The sequence below is a fragment of the Lacerta agilis genome, chromosome 6 (genome assembly GCF_009819535.1).
Source record: "Lacerta agilis isolate rLacAgi1 chromosome 6, rLacAgi1.pri, whole genome shotgun sequence".
Classification (NCBI taxonomy): Eukaryota; Metazoa; Chordata; class Lepidosauria; order Squamata; family Lacertidae; genus Lacerta; species Lacerta agilis.
In genome coordinates, this window is record NC_046317.1 from 33952685 (window position 1) to 33974675 (window position 21991).

General features: G+C 39.0%; 1 protein-coding gene across 4 annotated transcripts in view; it reads right to left on the reverse strand.

The window, feature by feature from the left end:
* The window catches only part of PDE4B (phosphodiesterase 4B), a 217402-nt gene that overhangs the window by 34519 nt on the left and 160892 nt on the right, over positions 1 to 21991 (reverse strand). For 2 of the 4 annotated variants that reach the window (XM_033151870.1, XM_033151871.1), the window contains 3 exons: positions 21189 to 21225; positions 20487 to 20557; positions 18698 to 18747 (listed from right to left, as the gene is read on the reverse strand). In XM_033151870.1, coding sequence (XP_033007761.1) covers positions 18698 to 18747; positions 20487 to 20557; positions 21189 to 21225 — 158 coding nt within the window. Of the gene's footprint in view, positions 1 to 9536; positions 9697 to 13409; positions 13428 to 18697; positions 18748 to 20486; positions 20558 to 21188; positions 21226 to 21991 lie in introns of those variants that run through there. The other 2 variants (XM_033151873.1, XM_033151872.1) reach the window with 2 other exon arrangements.

The following is a 21991-nucleotide window of genomic DNA, read 5'->3' on the forward strand; positions in this document are numbered from 1 at the left end:
AAGTTCCTTGGAAGTATTATCTTTCACATCAGTGTCACAATTTCTTATAATTCACTGAGCAAGAGGAAGTGGAGTTGGCTTGCCTGTGACTGAGAACCTGTTCTTACAAAATAGCTGCTAATCTGAGGTGCCTCTACATACGCTTCTTTATGGTAGCAGTTCCAGTAATGGCAACACATTTAAGGCCCAAATACCAGGCAACAGTGAAAGGGGATCTGAATACCTGCACCTGTTTTGTAAACAGCTTTGTATCCATGCACTCTAGTAACAGTTTGATTTGGGTCTTACCTAAACCAAATTTTAAGTAGTGATGCAGAAACACCATTTACCTCGAATAATACCTGGGCCCTTATCAGCTTTTTCTATGAACAATGGGGGAAAGTGCTAAATGGGCTCACAATGGTTTGGCACTTGTGAGTTTTTGTTTTGTCACTTGGAAACTGCAGTGTGTGATGAAGGCAGGCAGGAAGGTGGAAGAGGAAGATACATTCACAGCTTTAGTAGCAGCAGTATTGGCAGTAGGGAACTGGCACACATTTCAGTTGTGCATTGCATATCACCCATTGTCCGTCCCCCCCCCCCCGAACTCCTTCCCATGTTGAAGTAGACCGAATGCTGGTAAGTAATCATAGGGGAAGGAGGTAGGGTTTGTAGTGGGAGATCATCCCCAACATATACTCACAACTAAGACTGGACTATAATGCAGGGATCAAATAGAAAGGATGCCTTCACATAATAATGAATGAGTAACGAGTTAAAGTAAGCGAGTTCTGGACATGAACCAACAGCTGCTATAGGATTTGCCAGCCTGGTCTGCTAAATGCTGTTCGCAAACAGGCAGAAATGGGACATTAACTTGAAATACGTTTTGTTATTAACTATGACTGGAGTAAAAGCTTAAGGATGAGAATATCCAACACAAATAGGATGCCTTAGCATTAAAAACAGTGAAAATTCATATTATGAACCCATTGTTTGCAAACTTTGTTAATCCCATTAGTTGCTAAAGTTAATACTTTTTAATAAAAACTAACAGGCAACTATTAAAACAATCTAGCTTATATTTCTGTAGTAGTTCAGGACCCAGAGGCATTGACTTGTAGCAAAATATTGTGTTTCACAAAAATCCTACCAGGAGGTCACAGAAGAAAACATTCTACGGTAGAAGAAAAAAAGTGTTATTTACTTCCGAGCATGATTTGACTAAGCAACAATCACGTGCTTGAAAGTCACGTTGGAGATTAGAAATGTGGTTGAGAAAGAGAAATAGTGACCTACAGCAACTGACTGCACATACATCTGGGCAGGGTTCAGCTGATTGTTAATTAATCCCAAATTAAACATGAACGCAAGGAACACCCTTTATTTAACTTTCAAAGTTAAAAGAGTGGCATTTCAATCAGGCATGTCAAAACATAACAGAAGGTAGATAGCCAAGCAATTTTATTTGGTCTTATAGTAGACAGCACTGATTTAATAATTCTTACTTGGGAGGAAATAAAGCTTCATAAACCGCAGCTCTAAAATGCACATTGTTGGGAATGAATCCAAGTGCTAAGTATCCTAGCTTAGTCCTTGTCTGGAATGCCCAATTAGGATGCCATTGCTTCTTTTACTTGGATATTTTTTAAACTAATTTAACAAATACTTTGTTGAATATTTTATTTTGTGGCTTGATTCCGAATAAACACTGATTTGTGTGTTCAATGTTCCAAACACTCTGCTCCACCCAGACAAGTCTATAAAGTTGTGGGAGGGAGAAGCTTCCTTGTGACAAGATATGAAGCTGCTGTGGTATGCTTATTAATAGCAAAATCATGTGGCTGGGGCCAACTGCATGGGCAATTCTTATTCTAGAAAAGAGGTATTGCAATCTGCATAACGCTTTAGCGTGCAGCAAAGGTTGTAAATAGGCAACACAATCCAGATATTTTGGTAAACACAAACATGCACACACCCTGCCATTTATTTGAATGCATGGAGCTGATTATGTGCACAAAAGAACTGTGTGTGAAAATCAACTTCACCACCAAAATTAGGGAAGAGACCATTCCTGGCAAAGAAGCGCAGGGAACACATAAAAACTTTTATAAGTAGAACAATTCACGCAGAACACACCATAGCTATGACAGCTGTATGCCTGCACATGTCAGGCTCTTGCTTTTGAGACAAACAGTGGTCCTGACACTTTCACAGGACTAACGAGAGTGGTGACACTTGGTAACTAGAGTCTATGAGCTAAGAAACCCAAAAGTTGTCTTGCTCTGGTTTATGTTACTGAATCTTCTCGTATTCAGATGGCATCATGAACTGAGGTGAGAGCAGCTTATGAGAATAAAATATGGTAAGTTCTATTTATGACCACCTTTAGCCAACAGAGTAAATTTAGAGATAAAGTACATGTGACTTGCAGGTTCCAATGTGAACATCTGCTTGTTTTATTTATTCACCCCCACTTTTTTATACCGCTCTTCATCTGTGAAACATCTCAGGGCACTAGAAGCTTTCAGCTACAATCCTGCAGCATGGCCTCAATTGCAATATTTGCTTGCTTTGCCTTGCTATAAAGTTCCACGGAGAAAGGCAAATCATTATGCTATAGGGGAAGAAGCCAGCAATGTATATAAATCATTTACTTTTGCGGAGAGCGTTCTGGCCAGGTTGGACGCCCATTTCATTTCCAATAGGAATTTGGATTTTGAGAAGGCTCCGGTTCTATCGAAGAGTGTGGAAGCCTTGAGAACCAGTGCAATCATTTGTCAGTGCCTTGTATGAACAGGCTGAGTTTGCTAATAAAAAGGAAGGGCACCTTAGAGAGTGATTGGCGCTTGGAATTTGAAGCAAAGGGTTTCCTGAAATGACAGAGCTAATAAGGGGCTCAACCTTTCACAAAGCCATAAAGATGGCAAAGTAATCAGCTGTGCAAAGCCCGGAATAAGGAGGAAAGAAAAATTGGGAATGACTTTGAAAAAGTAATCTCTGCTTCACAAACACTATGGGGTAGTTACAGCAGCAATTCTGAAAAGGGTAAACTCACTCGTGTCTGCAAAATCAGGTCAAGTGAAAGTACCCAAAAGCAATCCAGCTACTTTAAAAAGCACTCTGCAGCAAAAAAGGGGGGGGGGAAGCTACAATTTCTCAAGATTCTAGCATCAGCTCAACATTACAAGGGGTTTGCCCAAAGGTACCAAGGAGCTTGGTTCAACTGGAACTCTGCATGAATCCTGGGATCGTTTATTTCGTTTTGGTTTTGTTCTGAACAACAAGCATGGTGACACTGCAAGGAAATAATAGAGGAAGCTACAGTGGTTCAAGCTAAATTGAGTCCGCAGGGACTTCCCAATAGAGGAAGTCCCTGCAGTTCTTGCCAAATATCTTCTGCATAGTAATTGCCTTGCAGGGGAATTTACCTGCAGTAATGAGTATGTGTAATTGATATGTATGAAAATTCACGCCTAATTAGTCGCCAAAATATATAGCATATCTAATGGTAGCAGGCAGCTAGTTTTTCTTAGGCTCCATATTTGTAAAGACACCATCCCACCCTGGAGAGTAAACTTAGCTATTTGTGGGACAATCCTTAATTTCAAAATAGAGGCAGAAGCTGATGTAATAGTTATTTATGAGGAGGTTTACGAGGGATTCCAAAACTCCTCAACCAGTGTAAGCTAAAACTGTTTTTACACAGCCTAGAGGGTCGCCTATAAAATATTTTATGCTTTACCATACAAACAAGTTAGAATGTGGAGCAGCTTGCATTCATCACGCAGGGCAGTATTTTGTCCCCATTTACCATCTATACAAAATCACTAGGAACCATCATCAGGAAGTCTGGGGAGCAATGTCATCAGTATGTTGACAACACCCAGCTCTATTTTTCTGTTAAATCTGAGATGGGCAAGGCTGTGCCTCAGTGCTCCAAGTGGTTTTTTGACAAACACCTTGGATAAACCAAATATTCTTTGAAATCTTGCCACTTGGGATTACAAATGGTTCTGAGCTTTTTCAAAAGTAGATTACACAACTCTGAAAATCTAGGAAGACCATAACTCAGGTGATGTACACGGCACTTCAGTGGAAGTCTATGACAAAATCCAACTGTAGAGCAATGTCTTTGCAAAACGACCTGACACCACCAAGCAAAAAGAAGTTATACTATCAGCATCACAATTTGATGTAAGAACTACACCTACAGCTGGAGGCAGGATTAAAGCCTTAAAGAATCAATCGGAGCCAGCAGAGTTCTGAGGTCTAGTAAATCAACTATTTAATTGCTGTAACATCCATGCTGTTAACTTTGAGTTCCAATAAATTAATATTTAGCCTGGTTAGAATATATAGTTTTACTTTAATAACCATTTACTCTCTCCTCCACTAATTCTGTTCTCTTTATATATTTTAAAGCGATTTACTTCATTTTGAAATGTTATCCCGAAAGATGCACTTGTTAACCTGCAGGGTTATTCCTCAATGTTCTAACTTATTGTTAGAATTGACAGACAAGCAATTCATCATTTCCTCCATGATTCATGAACATACACAAGAATTCAGCTGGGCGCTGAAGAACTAAGCCAAGGCAGTAAAATGATAATGTGATGACTCATCCATTTGCTCTGGGAGAGAGATCTGTGTAATCTTTCGTTTTCATTCAATGTCCGAAGATAAGTCTCTTGGCTATTTCTGCTTCTACATATCCATTGACTGTGGTATTTCTAGTATGCAGGCAAATCCCATTCCTTGATTCCCCTTATGATATCATTGCTAAGTGACATTTGACAAAATGTTTCCTGCATTTTGCTACTTCCATTTGGCACCATACAAGTGCTGTCACTTTTCTTTCTGATTTGTGGCAGCCTCAGTACATTGTTTCCTGCATTTGGCTCTTGGCATAACTCATTGCCAGGATAAGGAACTAGGCTGAGGCATTAATACTTTGTGGGCAAAATTCAAAACGTCCTTACTTTCTTATCACAATGTTTCAAGTCCCTTTGTCAATCCATTTAGAAATGCTTATGGAAAGATGAAAGAACACTCTCTGAAGTCCCTGACTAAGGCAGTATATGCAACAAAGCAAATAGGGGGAAATATATTTTAATTATGTTAAAAAGTCCACAAATGTCTACTGATTTTTATGAATCTGATTTCATTTTTATGAATCTCTCAGTCCTGACCCCCTTACAGACACACTTGATAGTGATGCAGGAGAAGGCCTTCTTGGTAGATGCTCCCAGATTTTGGAACTTCTTTCCTAGAGAAATTACCATCAATCATCATCATCATCATTTTATCTGTATGTCGCCTTTCCATAGCTATAACCACGCTCAAGTGGCTTACAACAAGGTTAACATCATTACAAACATAACAAAAGTCATAATAAATAAAACACATAAAAAGTACACAACCAAATTGAAACAATATCCACATAAATCATATGACGGGTCTAAAAAAAAGTACAAAAAATAATATCAGTATCAATAACAGCAACAATAAACCCCAACCAAAAGCTCTAAACAATATCACAGCCAAAGAGCCTGTTTAGCAGCTTTCATAGCTGAAGGCAGGTAGGCAGTCTCCTTTCCTCCCTGGCCAGGCAGGAGAAGGCCAGCAAGGCAGGGAACAGGTCTTCCTGGGCTCTCAGCCAAAATTAGACTGGCTCCCTCCTTGTTGTCCTTCCACTAGGAGGAGTGGACTTTCTTGTTCCAACAGGCTTTGGGAACTGACTGCTTTTAAGGAAAGGGCTGGTACTGTGATGTTTTTATTGTAATAATGTGTATGTTTTAAACTCTGTCTGTCTGTCTGTCTGTCTCTCTCTCTCTCTCTCTCTCTCACACACACACACACACACACACACACACATTCTATTAATGTTTATTTTAATTTTATTTAATGATTGCTTTCCCCCTATGTTTTTAGCTGTTTCTTTTTTAGCTGTAAGCCACTTTGAGTCCCTGGAGGCAATTAGCAAATAATAATGTTCATGAGATGTCAATAACTTGCTACTTATCCACTGGCCTCTATTTTTATGAAAATATGTCTTGATAATCCACATCTTTATTTAAGTCCACTCATAGGTTGTATGTGGATTAAATGAAGAATGAAACCTCAAGCATTTATTTTATGCATCAAAATAAGCTTCTGAGTGCATATGAGAAATCTATTTCTTGCATGTTAAACACCTGCATTTTCTGGCACATACATGATAAAATAATGACAATGTTCTCAGAGTTTTCTCTCATCATTATTGTTTGTTACATGCATTATAGCTTGCTGAAACACTGTAATTCTGTACACAATGGAATAATCCATATTCAGCAGCTCAGATAAAAAATCCTTAAAAATAAAAGTCTGCTAATAGACCTAAGAGTGTTTCTAAAATCACTTTTTAGCAATTTAACCATCCTCGAGTAACAAAACTGTGGTTTAATGACTGTGGTTTTGATGCATTTTTAATGAAATTCCTTTTCTCTTGTGGTGAAATCAGTTTTAAAAATAATCTATTGCTAAATCACAGAGAAGAAGAGAGATGAACGGGAACTAAAAGAACCCTCCTTTAGTTATTTAATTTTTAATTAGTTTAACTGGGTTATTTAACTTTTCTTTCTTTCTTATTGGGCTTAGCGGCAACCCAGAAAACTCTACAAGTTAAGGCTGTTACATACACTCAACCCATTCATCAATCACCTCCACATAGTGGAGAAATGGATGTGTATACCTCTAAATCCCCAGGCAACTTCATCCAGTAGTTTCATATAAATGTTAAGTAATGTGCTGTAATATAGTGGTTGTGTTTTGTTTTTGTTTTTAAAAAAATAGGGTCTCCTCACAAAAATACTGGATCTTGTTTCTCATTGCTTATTTAAAGTTATTTTAACATTTCCAGTTACCTAAGACTTCTTTACTTTCTTCGCATAGCAAACAGCCCATGATAACTTTATGCCCACCCTGGAATCTTGGACCTTGGTGACAATTTGCTACTTAAAAGTCACAACATGTCAGCTATATAATGCAATTTAAAGATTAAAAACACACACACACCCAACTGCTAGGATCGCTCTGTAAGCCTGCAATTCTAAACATGCTTTAGAATAAACCCTACAGGATACAGCAGAAGTTGCTCCTGAGTAATTCTGCCCAAGACTGTGCTGGGCAGCACTGTTAACTACGGGAGCCTGAGCAACTCATTCTTAAGCACAGGTTTCTCCTTTTAAGATTTGCTAACTAGTGAGGAATGAACTTGGTGCCGTATTCCATACATTACGTCAATGGTGCAGTTAGGGCTCAAACAAGAGGCTGAGGTCCAGGGCCTCACAGTTCCACCTTGACAATTCTGAGAATGGCAGGTGATGAGGGCACTAGCAAAGACCCCACCTCAGCACCTGGGGCAGCATGGCCATGCTGGGGTTGTCTTATTGTATGTTTATTGTTTCACAAACATCCTTTGTGTTGTGCATCCATGATGACTTGTGCTCATGATGCTATTGGGAAGGTCAGGTGCAATCCCGCTTTTGATACGGTTAGCACCTACTGTACATAAGTTCTGGGGTGATCACATTGCTTCACTTTCAGCCACTGCATATCCTTCTATACCACAGTCATTTTACTTTATCTTTGTCCTGATTTCCTTGTGCAATAGCTCCTCCAGACATCAATAATGTGGTAACATTGGAGGAGCATCACAGAACAACTTCTAAAGCAGAATAAATCCACTACTATTATTATGTCAAGAACATGTTGCGGAAGATGCCCACAAGAAAACACCAATCTAGAGGCGCCCTTCTTTTTTATTTTTACTTTTGGAATCTATTATCTGTTTCTACAACAAAATTGTCCTTCTTCCAAAGTAAATGTGTTTGGAATCAACAAAGCAGTCATGATTATACAATGACACTTAAGTGAGTTTAAAATGCTAAACTGTACATGTTCCGAGTTGTTATTATTATTATTATTATTATTATTATTTTTAAAAACAAGATTGGAAATCTCTCTCTCTCTCTCAAATAGCCACCCACACAGATAATCGAGAATCTAGACATTTTTAAAATATGGAATAGCAGTGGGGGACAGAGAAATTTTACATGACCAACTAAACACTCATCGTCTCAAATTACCAAGCTAAACCACTGTATTATTTGTTTAGTTCACAGGGATTAATAACCGCATAGATAACAGCATGAACATATTTTCCACAGGGTAAAGCAAAAACAGCAAGTCTGTCTTTCAAATTAAAGTTTGAATAAATAAGATGAATTGTCATCCAAGAGACACTTAAAAATCCTAATCTACAGTTTCTGGGTGTTAGCAAGATATCTGCTGGATTTATATAGTTGTTCCTAATGCTATACCCACTTAATTGATTTTGCTTGTGCAGTCTTTATTGTTTCTTTTTATTGTTAGATATGTTTTTAATGTAACTTTACTGCATAAAGTGGCTCAGGAGTCCTTATGGAATTTAAATTTTAATATAAAATTGAAAACAAATTAAAATAAAATAAAAATTCAACTCAAGTAGTACATGTAGGCACAACTTTTAGTCTTCTTCTGTAGCAAATGGTAGCATCAGAAGCAAACTTTTCATGCCCTCATAATCATATCATACAATAATGGATTCTAGCCGTGTCCCAGATTTTCCTGACTGGTGCTGACATCAGAAAGAGCTAGAAAAGCTGAAGGCATGGGATATGGCCCATAACAGCAAGAGTTAAAGAAAGAACTTCGACTAATCATTGCCACCTACTTTCTCAGTGCTTGAATGAGTCATCAGCAGTAGTTCTCATTCTCTAAAACTCAGCTTCAGAAGTTTATATACACATAGTATTTTGAATTTGATTTCACACAACTTAGAAGTTTGCTTTATTAAATATTTGGCATGTGCAAATCCTTCCTTGCAGACACACTGTTCAAATGCACCCCTTCTTTTATTTTGAGACTCCTAAATTTCACCCTTCCCATTCCTAGCTGGCAATTTGTGAGGCCAGGATCATAGGTTGCTGGGGTGGCTCAAAAGGATCACTGCTCTGAATCAGACCCAGGTAACAAGAGTCCAATGAAGTTCTCATTTGGACATGGAAATGTATAGATGCTAGTTAGTTAGTTAGTTAGTTAGTAAGTAAGTAAGTAATTTGGAGGCCTGAAATCACCTCGAGACAAGAAATGTCTGCTTTTGGGGGGAAACACGTCACTGTAGAAAAGCTATCATCACTCTCAACAAAGCACATTTAATCAACCCAGGCTTTCACTTTCTGACAGACTCTTTTCTTCAAGGTTGAGTCTGTCTGCATATGGTATACAAAACTCAGAATTCAGCTCAGTGGGTTGTTTTTTTTTTTAAAGAAATGTAGTATGAAGTGATGCTGGAGCCCTCCTGTTTACATTGGAGCACATTATGAAAGGAACTTGGCTTTGCTAGATGGAGGAATCTTCCTAACAGACTGAAAAAAGCAGGGAGCAGTAAGGAAGGGCAAATGGCAATAAAGCAGAGGCTCGATTACCTACAAATCGCTAGAAAACAATTCTAGTGCTTTCGTTGTAAAACATACCTGATTGTTCCATCAAAAGGTAAGGTCGTCCACCACATGTTTAAGGGTGCCATATAATCCTCCGTTGTGGAGCTCTAAAAGGCCTTTTAAAGAAAACTCTTGCATGTCAGATCCATTCTGTCTGGGACAGCTGCATATCCTGCACTGTGTATCTAAAGAGGATGGGGCAGGCAGCTCTAGGATGTATGTATTGCCCTGGTTAACATAATGAATGAATCTGTCAGTCACTCTCGTCTTGGAAGAGCGCTTGCCTCCCCTCCTCCCCTCTGGAACCTCAGAAGGGTTCCTTGGCTACGCTCGGGGAGTCCCACTGACATCACTGTTGCTTGCTCAGCTGCCATAGATGGCAGTTGGACTGGATGGAATGGCTGAGGGCATGATGGGTGTAGCACGTGTGGAATGCCTAACATGAGAGTCCACAGGTGTGGGTGACAAGGAACAGTTTACATCGGTTGCTATGGAACCGTGATTGGCTTACACATCTTCAGAGCCCACGGGAGGCTCGCTGTGGAGAAATGGCAGCGATTTTTTAATAGACTCCATGAAATCAATCCTTGAAGAACGTCTGGAGTCAAAGGCTAAAAAGGTTTGGCTGACTTAATGTTACATGATACTGGTATATGTAAGCAAGTCCATCTACAAGAACGTAAAATTAGCGTTGCTTTTCAGTCGGAGCTGATCACAAGAAACTACTCTTTAAGTCACTCATTTAAGGTTGTTTACGTACATAGTAACAGAATGGCAACTCCTGAGCGAATCTACCAACGCTGAAAAGCAACTGAATTTTCTAAAAGACGGAAGAGGGTTTGTGAAGCACAGCGACGTGAAGGGAGAAACACTGCCTCTTATTTTTCTGAACTTCTAAAAAGAAAACCTGATGTTCTTCTTTTAAAACGTGTCTGCCTCTAGGTCTTTGGCACGAGCTTACTGTTGGGAGGGCCAGCAATCTATTTAATGACTGCATTGACGTCAATAGCATAACTGAAATACTTAGTAAGATGCATGATTCCAACTTTCAGGGGGTGTGTATTTCTAAGCAATGGGAAAATGAGAAGTGGATTCTCTGTGGGAATGAACTAGCCTTGCAATGCAGGAAATGAAGCCACTATTGTAGCCAGGATCATTGGAAACTAGTCAGTTAATTTGGGGTGGGGTGGGGTGGGGTGAGTTTAAGAATTATCTGACAAAAGAACTATTCTTCATTTTCTCCAGCAGACTTTATGTATATTTTAAAGATTGCAATATTTTCATTTATAATGCAAAATGACAGCTTATCTTATTGGCTGTTCCCAGCTATCTGCAACAACATCAAGCTTCATTAGAAATTTGCTTTTTAATTTTTTAAAAAGCTTTTACATTAAAAACAAAACAATTGAGAGGCACCATTGCATTTCCTAATTTAGATTTCTACCAGTAGGAATCTACTGTTATGTTTTCAAAAACACACAGTGTAATCCAGCCAGTCAAAATTCTTTTAAAGCCAGAGGAAGGACCATAGCTCAATGGAAGAGGCCATGCTTTTCATGCAAGAGATCATGGGTTCAGTCCCTGGCATTTTCACAAAGAAATAGCAGAGACCTGCCTGGAACCCTGAACAGCTGCTGCCAGTAAGTATATATACAATAGTGAGAAAGATGGACTAATGGTTTAAGTTGGTATAAGGCAGTTTCCTATCTGTACCACCCATTTATTGGAAAGTGAGCCCCTATGAACTTTATCAGACAGACTCAGCTCTGAGTAGTCATGTTTAGGATTGTTGTGCAAGCCCACACATTTCAGTGGCACATGCTTAACTTTCCTGGTGAAGTCTGTGATACTTACATGATTAATCTTGGCTTGCTTCTGTCCCTCCTTACTTATGTGATGGTGATACTAGACATTTTCAAGTACCTGTTAAATTTAGATATTTAGCATGAAACCACCCCACTATAAATTCTATACACTATTAACATTTTTTTTTTTTTGCATCTGAACTGGTTTTCATGGAAGTAACGTAACTTCTGATCTTTAAAGTCCTTTGCTGTCACAAAGGCAGTAATTTTATATTCTTGTATTTCTAGTATAGAGCTGTCCTATTACTAAAGGTCAACTTAAATTGCTTCAGTTTGGACCTACCAGGAGACAGTGAGTAGTATATGGGTCTGAGAGATTTGGGTTCAAATCCTACACAGACTCATTCTGTGGCCTTAGGGAAATCACTGCTCTACCATGATTCCTTTGCACTTACCTTATAAGGTTATCATGCAAGATTAAAATAAAAAGTTCTCAAAATAGTTGTACAATTTGGTTACAATGCCTATTTTAGATAATTTACAACCTAGGCATTTATCTTTTTCTTTGGACTTTCATGCATGCGAAGACTCCCATATAAAAAAGTACATTTGATTGTTCATGTAAAGGCATGTAAGGAGTTTAAGAAAAGGCCAGTTGATGCAGTAATAAAGGAAAAACACCATTTCACACCCGTTTGTAACAGCAGAGCTTTTACTATACTTAAATCCCATGAGCCTTGGGAAACTATGCAATTTGTTGCACACATCCACAAGCTAATGTTGCAAAGCATAAAAGCCAGATTTTGTACTGTTGGGCATGTAATTAATTATCATGCTGCATTTATTTTCTTTTGAAAACACTTGAGGAGCTTTCTCTTGTTGTCTCTCTCCCTCCCCACCCTTAATCTGCTTCTGCAACAATTCACTGTCATAATAAAATGATTTCATTCTTTAAAAATTATGCTACAGCCCCATCAGACTCAAGTAATACCTGCACAGTCCAATATTATATATGACTACTCAGAAGTAAGAACTCCACTGTGTTCAGCGAGGCTCAATGACAGGAAATCATACTGGAGATGCCCATTTAATCTGTAAAATAATTCATCTCAGGATGGTCTTGAAGATAATTTAGCTTTCAGTTAAAGTAAAACATTTATACCTAATTTGTTTATTTAGAACTATCCGCTTCTTTAAATAAACATTTATTCAAAAGTTACATTACAGCTTTGTCTACTGCTAAAATATCACAGAACGATCACTCCAATACTCACAAGACAGTGATGTGGGATTGAGGATTTAGAACCGTCCTAAACTTTCATTTTTCTTTCAACAGCAATGTTGATGATTAAAGAGTTTGCTTGTCCATTTGTACAAAAGGTCAAAACTGATTTTATTTTCTATAGTATTTTCACAGGTAAACATACTCCTTTTTCTAAAAAAGCCCGGATGCTAAGTCTTTTCCCCACTCCTTGTCCGTTTCACCTGAGCTCCACCATACCTCCGGACTCGTGGCATAGTTTAAGTTTCAAACATTTGGAATACCTTGATGGATTTTGTGTGTGTGTGTGTGTGTGTGTGTGTGTGTGACTTAAAATCACAAACTTATAACATAGGAAAGTGCCTTATACCTTGGTTTACCTAGTTCATTATTGTCTATAGTGACGTCCAGCATCTCCCAGTATTTGAGATACAGGTCTTTCCTAGCCATACAAGGTGGTGCCATGGATGAAACCTGCAATCTTTTGCATGCAAAGCATTTGCTCAACCACTGACCTATGGTTCTTCCCCATGCTTCCTTGCCAGGCCCCACACTTGAGGGGGGGAAATGTATTTGCCTGGTGGAGGGCAGGAGAGCTAAAGGCACCATAGCAGCACATAACGCAAGGAGCTTGACTATAAGTTCCAGTGTTCTTGGCAGGCAATGATGTGTAGAACAGGTCATTTCAAGGCAAGGAGAGATTCCAGAATGCTCAGCAGTACTTTGCTGAAATCTGTCCTGTTCAATTTCTCGAAATCGTTCTTCATATGCAAAAGAGGCTTCCATTTTTTCTACCTCATTGTCCAGGCAGCTTAGAATTTATGTGGGTTTTGAGTCTACCATATTCCTGCAAGGTGGCCAAGGATAGTATATCTGTTTGTCTTTCCAGTAAACATTTCTCCAGCACTCTGCAGCGTGTCTCTGGCTGCTGTACTTCCTGAGCTGAAAAAGCCGTCTGGAAGGAAGTCTTCTCCTGGGCTTTGATTAAGTGCAGGCACCCAGGAGGCAGTAAAGTCAGACCACTAGCGAGATGATTTGAAGAATGAAAGGTCACTCACAATTCCTTCCTGGCCACCGCAAAAGTAAGGCAAGCATGACAAAAACAAAACAAAAACCCACAACTCATCCACGATAATTTCATTGAAAGTTTCTTTTGCCTTTGATTGTTTTTTGAATACAATTTCTTTTCTCCCTAGCTGCTGGCGAATGGCTGAAAAAATATATATATGGGGAAAATCCTACATCATGTTACTACCACTCAGCTATAAAGAACATGCCCCATGCATCTATTCCCATATGCATCTGAGGCTGACATAGCATGAGGCTGCTTCCAGCTGATAGTGGAACTGCAACTTCTCAGAAGCATTAACAACATGGAAGCAGCACATAACTGGATGAACGCAGTGGTACATTTTTGCATATATATTTTTGCTGCCAAGGGTTGTGGTACAGCAACTTGGATCAGTAACAATATGTATTATATTACTATCGCCTTCAAATAAAAGTTTTTCACACAGTTGCAGAACAGATGTTCCCACAAACTAGATTTATTTATTTGTCAAATACTTGCCTTTTTGACCCCTTAAGAGTCTTTTTAATTTGTGAAAACAGTTCTGTGTGTTCCTGTGGTCTGTAATTACAACAAAATTAAAGGGGGGGGGGAATCTGGCTGGATTTTAGGACAAAGCACAGGGTGTATTCCTATAATGCATGTTACTGGTATTTGTCCACTCTGTGGCTTTAAGACTAAGGAAAACATCTCATGACAAGACTGGACAGCTGTTCAAAAGAACATTATATCAGTAATCATTCATGATAGTATAGTGTAGTAACAAAATGTGAGCTGGGAAAACTCCAGTTCAAATCCTGCCCTAGCCACAAGCTCACTGAGTAGGTATAGGCAAGCTTGTATTTTTTTCTCCCACAGCTCCCCACTGGCAAAATGGAGATATTAACAAAGGCAGGGTTGCCATAAAGTTTTCTGTCATGATGTGTATGAAGCATTTTCAATATTAAAAATGCACTAAACATTATATTTGTGTTGAATATTACTATGTACTGTCCGAGGGATGGCTCAGTTGGTAGAGCGTGTGACTCTTCCTCTCAGGGTCATGGGTTCAAGCCTCACATTGGGCGAAAGATCCCTGCATTGCAGGGCGTTGGGCTAGATTTATCTTTGTGGGCCCTACAATTCCATAATTCTACGATTCTATGCTCTGCTGTGGGGCAAAGAAACTCCTTGTATAATCTTTTAAGAAAACATAATGAGTGAAGAATTGCCGTTTGCTTGCCAAGTTCTGGAAATTCTATTTAGTGCCAAGAAATGTGTTGTGTTCATTTCCAGTGCAAATGCTGAATGAGGTCTGCCGCCTTCACCAAGGAACATTACACTTGTCAGCTGGCTCTAAGCATTTTGTGCTTCTCATAACAGGATACAAGTCACACTTCTAAAGCAAAGAGAACAATCTCCTCTGATTCAACTGATATTAGTTGATTGTGTGTATTCTGTGATGATGTAAAGGGAGTACCTAGCCTTGTTAACAAGAGAAGCAACCCATGATGGAAAATAACATTGATCTACTAGGAAGCATCACTCTTATACTTTAAATATCTGTGCATCTTTCTTAGACACTTGGACATAATAAAAACAAATTTGCACCTAGTTTGTTACAGGCATGGGGAAACTGTGACCCTGCAGAAGTTGCTGGACTACATGATTCCGGACCACTGGCCATGTTCTGGGGCTAATGGGAATTCCCCACCCCTGCTCTATAAGTATATTGTTTCAAATAATGGGCAAGGTAAACATGTAACTACATAAAACATAAAACTTAAAAGCAAAGTAATCTATAGTGTAGTTTGCACTTCAAAAATAAAAATAAAAATGAGAGAACCAAATTACCATAGTGCAAGTAATATAAAGAGACATGGTTGTATCCAACCAAGATGTCCTTTTTGCACAAGGATTTTTTGCTTGCACAATGCAAATTCCTCTTCCTCTTCTGTTCATGCTCCATACCAATTCCAGACATGCTCTGGGGATGGAAAGAACCCCCAGAACAGATTATGAAGGCACATGGGGAAGAGTGGAAGTCCTTTCACAAATGGGGTGACCTTGTTGGAAACAACCCCACAGTAAATGAATGCATATATTGAACTAGTGGTTAAGGACACGTGAAATTCTGAAATTGCTATGAACACAGTGGACAGCATTCAGGAAAAAAGGTATGCAAAGATCAATATTATCTCTTTAAACTACTGACTAGGATTAAATCTTAGGATTTATAATTGGGAAAATATTTTGAAGAGTCCAAGAATGTTTTTAAGATTATCACAGCCTGAATTTTTAGTCACAAGCCACATGGGTTGACACACCAGGGAATTATAACTTGGTGTGTATTGTTTTCACTAGGCATATAACTGTTTCTATTATTTGTATTTTTCTTCTTCTCCCTGTGCCTAAATATCAACATTTTGACCAGATATGTGTAGCAAGGATCTTTAAGGGGATCCTTTGATTGATATTTCCACTTTAAAAGAAAGCAGAAAAAGACCTTATGTGAAATTATTGTCTTTCAAAAGAATAAAGGAATACTTGTGAAATGAAAAAAATTGACATTGTGTTGGCATTTGGGGTGTGGGGAAGAACTGGGAGCTTCTTCACTCATGATTACACAAGCAATATTCAGTATTGTTATACCTGAGCAGTCAAAGGCCATACAACCATTGCTAAGGCATGAGGATTGAACTGCATTTTTCAATGGTAAAAGACTGCTGTTTCAGTTTGAGGATGATGCAATACCCCCTGAAACAGAATCACAACAGAAAATGGGAAACAGCAGTGCTCCTTGTTTCTCAAACAACCTAAAAGTGTCAAAAGAACCCCTACAGAGATGATAGTCTTTTGTTGGGTAAAATCATTTACTCTGCCATAGCATGAAACAGAAGCCAGAAGAATGATATATATATTTATATTGCTGACCCTACTGAAAAAAGTATTTAACTTCTTGATCTCTAGTCTTTCTTTTTTCTGAAAGCTGGCAAGAAATATGTCACATTTATCCAAACGAACAGAAACTCTCTTATTAAGTTTAATGGTTGCTGTCTGGGATTCTAAATGGCCATCTGTTTCCAAATTAACCACACTTCCTAGATTCGGGCATCATTTCATCTCCCCTTCTTTTAGAGTAAACTAAACATTTAAAAAAGTATGGATTTGCTTATGTACCATTGGAACATAAGAACATACATTGTTATTAGATGTATTATCCAAATATCAAGGCATGGTATTGATGGGAGCCCTATCATGCAGAGGAATTGCTGAAGAAAGTGTTGGCTTTAGAAGCATAGTGGCAAAGTTGTACAGCCAACAGAACCAGGGCCAGGACTGGCAGTCTTGTGTCCTGGAAGCATGAAGTGAGTACTGGCATGTATAAAAGGCTGAGATGATGGTGACCTATGCCAATGTCAATGTGTCCTATGACGGAAGTTGGAAGGAACAAAAGGATGAGTGACAAAAACCATGAGTAATTTCTAGAATTGTTAAGAGAAGCTATCTTTGAGCTTGGTAGTAGTATCCTTGGTTCCAGCTGATGCCTCTGCGCAAGAGGACAGCAAGACATAGCACTTGCATCAATACCCCAGCATTTGTCATCAATAAAGGGTTTTTGTTGTTCTTGTTGGCATCCGTCTGTCTCAAGAGACAATGGAGAGTGCCTCCGGGACTGAAGTCAAACAGCTGTGTTAGCAGCAGCGAAGTGACTTCTCCAGGGCACAAGTCTGGGCAGTGTGTATGGTGGTCCTGGGCTGCCCAGATGACAAGACTGGTGTGGCCCAAAGGAAAGCAGAGCAATATATTTGGCACCAGCTTGGGTGCAAGAGTTGCTGGAAGGAGGCATACAAGATCCATCCAATTATCTTAGGGACTCCACTCCCAAAGATATCCCACAAGGCAGCAGAGGTTTAGGACCAGAGTTTTGCTTCTCCTAGATGGGCTACCTTCCCAGATTGACGAGACCCATCTACCCTTCACTTCCCCCTACAGCATGTGCAGAAAACTGCCTTCTTGATTGTTGGACCCTCTAATGGTCTTGTCCACTCAATCTGCCAGAGCCTGTCTTTGCATGTAGGGAAAGTCCCTAACTCTCTAAGGGTTTCTTGAATGAAGGCTTATGCTTAGGGCTCTTGCGTGCTGCATGAACTTTGAAAAGGCTTTTTTCATAGTCCAAGACAACTTATGAATGATTAATGAAATGCAATACAGTATTTCAGCTTAAGAACACACTGCCGACAGTTAGGTACAGCCAACATGGGGTCACCAACTTGTTGCCTGGTGGTGCACCTATGGCTGCAGAAGCCTTCCCTGTTGTCCACATGATCCCCCCTTCCCTGCTGAAATTAGGCTTGAAAGAAGCATTGGAGCTAATGGAATGGGTTGTTCTGCGTGTTTAGTTGCAGGATGTGTGTGCTGCCCATGAGTTTCTTCTGTTTGCAAATGTGCCCATGTGCCCCCAAAAGTTAGTGGCCCCTGCTGTATCTCCACAGTGGATTTAAGACAGTGAAATGCATCACTCTGCTGCAGAAGTCTCCATGTAAAAGTTATATAACCAGGTTGGTCACAAATCAAGTGTAAAGTCACGCCACATTACATCACTGAATCTTTTCCCATATCTCTTCTTTTCTATTACTGTTTCCCCCTTCTTCCAGCTAATGAGTTGTGTACATATCTTGCCCTTTGCTGGATTCTCTATCCAGTTTTCTCAATGGACAGCCACTGACCTTTCCACAATAACAACCTTCTTAGTCACAAACCACTGCACATTTTTTATAAAGTGCTTCCCCTGGATTACCCACTCAAGTTACAGTGATAGAACTGTCAAATAGTTTTCTATCCACCTCTCATGAATGACCAGAACAAATACAAAGAAACAAGGGGGAAGCACTGCAGTTCTGATTATATTCTGTACAATTATGACACGGATTTGCTGTATGCTGTAAATGTACCTAGCCCTGATGATTGAAATGTTATATCTCTAATGGGTTTTAATGGAATCAATAGTATTGTTAACTGTTTATTAAAATAAAAAATAATTGCTACTTAAACATTGTTTGTTCAATAGAATACATACCCTGAATGTTAACCCTGGAGACTGGTGGTTGATTTCCTGCCGGTGACCTCCTGTATAGGTATAAATAATGCATTGTGAGATTTATACAGTCAGAAGGGTGGTTTTTTGCCCATTTCACATGAACAATTGATGGTTATGTGAATTATGTGAATGTAGAATCTTTTCATATGGATCAGCTTTTAGAAATGTTTTTTCTGCTCTCCATGTATCCATAAGCAGCAGACTGGAATGTTTTGCATAGAGGTTACCGCATATTGCCTGATCCATGCGGCACTTGCCACGTGGCAAAACTGCCACATAGATTCATTTGCAAGCAACTTCCAAGTCTAGGAAAAGTGAGGTTGCACTCTATGAAATCATGAGCTGAAAGAAGTGCTTTTGATATGGATAGATCAACACATGCATACTTATTGCATTGGGATCCCTTTACATGTCTAAAGAGAAAGAAAGAGAGAGGGTGTACTAGTTATATGTAACATTCTAGGTTGCTTTAATACCACTTAAAGCCTCTCCAAGACCAACAAAAATAGACATCCTGTGAAAAAGCTAATTCTCTCAAATAATCATCAGTTTTAACCGGTTTCAATTGACTTCAAATGCTGGAGCAAAATGAGAATAAAATATAATGAATTCTGTTACAAGTGCCTCCATGACAGTAAAGAGATGATGGAGGTTTTGAAGTTATAGAAGAAATGCTTCCTTTTCTTCAAACACAGCCATATGAGAAATAGCGATCTGATGTGACACTGTTTCACATCATATAATGCAGAAGGGGCATGTAATGTCTGACTTCAATCTTTATTGAATTCAACACTTCTTAGCTTACAGCGCAATCCTAACAATGTCTACTCAGAAGTCATTCTTACTGAATTCAGTCAGGCTTACTCCCAGGTGACAGTGGTTAGGTTTGCAGCCTTTCCCCTACAATCTAGAGGGCTAAGAAAGTAGACTGCAAGTTGTAAATTCTTAGTTTAACTTTCACCTCAGCATGAACCTGTTAGGTGGCTTGACACAAGCCACTATTTGTCTCAGCCGTGTCCTCTTCCCAACGTTAGTGCAATAATACTATTGTCTTTAACAATGGGCCATACTGATTGGTGCTGATGGGAGCTGGAGTCCAGCAACATCATATCTGTCTTATTACTGTTGTTATACAAACCTCAATAGAATACAATGTTTTAAGCAGTTTTGCCATTAGCCATGCTTGTTGTTGTTGTTGTTCAGTCGTTCAGTCGTGTATGACTCTTCGTGACCCCATGGACCAGAGCATGCCAGGCACGCCTATTTTTCACTGCCTCCCACAGTTTGGCCAAACTCATGCTAGTCGCTTCAAGAACACTGCCATGCTTAGGAGTGCCCAATTTATAACATACTGCTTTGCAGTCACGGATAGTTCAACAGGCTAGGTAAAATTCCTGGACACATTTAAAACTATTACAGAACCCCCATTGGTTTCTAAAGTTTTACCCCCACTTATTCTCAAGTGTAAATAGTGACTAAAATCCAGTTTCATTAAAATCAGTTGGATTTGGTCATGAGTTCAATATGAGATAGGCTGCATGCATTACATTGGGCCTCATGCTTTTTCACTATAGGTCCCACCCTGAACAAAGTATTAATCAGGTGTCAGCAGTGGTAAAAATCAGTCTGAGATTGAATTGCCATATGGTGCAATTCTGTGCATATTTTTTCAAACCTAGATTCCACTCATTCCAGTGTTCTTCCTCTTTAGTAAGCATCCATAGGATGGGAGCTCAGTGAATTTTGTAGCACTTTTAAAAAAACTTACTTGTTTGATGCTCCTTGCAGATTTGTCAATAATGTGAAGTTATTCCTTACACTTCTCAAACTAGCCAAGACCTACAAAAAATAAGGCCACACTAAATATTAAAACAAAAAAATAAGGCCACACTAAATATTGAAACAAATGGAAACATTCAGAACGTACATAAAAACATGTAGACACTTAAATACTCTAAAGCTTCATTGATTTAAGCAGTGGGAGAGAACTAAACACATGATTGACACTTTCCCATTAAAACAATGGGATTTCACAGTATTGAATTTGACTGGATCGTGCCTAACAAGCAAAAAAGCAGCTAAATATTCAACTTCATTATACAATATACACAGCTGATCTCATACAGCCTTAATCAGGACAGTTATTTGTAGGAAACAATTAGCACATGAAGCTGATGAAAAAGAAGTGATAACTATAATGCAACTATCACAATCTAGTAATGCCATGATATTTGCATCAGGATGCCCGGGGTAGGATGGGGCCTGAATGGGGAGGCTGTGCTCAACACATTATGGTTGACAATACAGTAAGACCTGTGAAGCCTGACAAATCAGAAGGCCAGATGCAGTGACGAAGGAGGAATCACATGGGCCAGGATCCGTATGAAGCAAAGGTGCACGCTGGGCTCTCAAATGCCTTAGATAGGCCACCATCAGCACTAGAATCAGTGTCACAATATTTGGAACATACCTGAGCAAAAGGTGTAACTATCAGGTCATCTCCATGTCTAGTAAGAAATGAAAAGAAAAAGAATCCCATATTTTAATACATAACTACATAGGAAACATGTAAAGCCCAATCACATATAGCCAAATGACACTGGGGTCCAAAGACATTGGGTTCTTTTTTCCTAGGGTAAGATCCCATTTTTTAAATAATTGCCAAACACATAAAGCTGAATGCATGCAAGTTAAATACACATACATTGTGGGCTTAATGTATCTATACCATTGCTTTTATCTCTATATGCCAACCTCAACTTATTTATAAGCTGGAAAGATACTATGAAAGGATTATCTGCTTATCATAACATATTCAGTAAGAAACTCTTTACCACCTATACTATACCTCTGTTTTATGTATCCATACAAGGCTGCTTCTAATGTTCTCCAATCATAGTGTATATTCATAAGAAGAAAATAATCCAAGCAGGAGCTACCACTCAGTTCTTGCAATACACAACAATAAGAGCCAGGAAATTCAAAGTTAGAGCTGTACACTCCCTCTCAGCTGGAAAAAGAGCAAAGCCATCTGAGTAAAGGTCAACTTTAAATTTTCTGGCTTTTGTTGACTTGTTTCATTGGGTTTAATGCTATTTGCAGGGATTTTCAGCATGGTAGATACAATGCATGGTAGAAAGGGCATTAAAATCTTTGGGGTTTTCATTAAATATATATTCTCATTTATAATCAACCATATATACACACACTAATTTTTTTTAAACTATCCTTTTGACTTAGAAATGGCATATTACAACCTGTGCTGATGTGTTT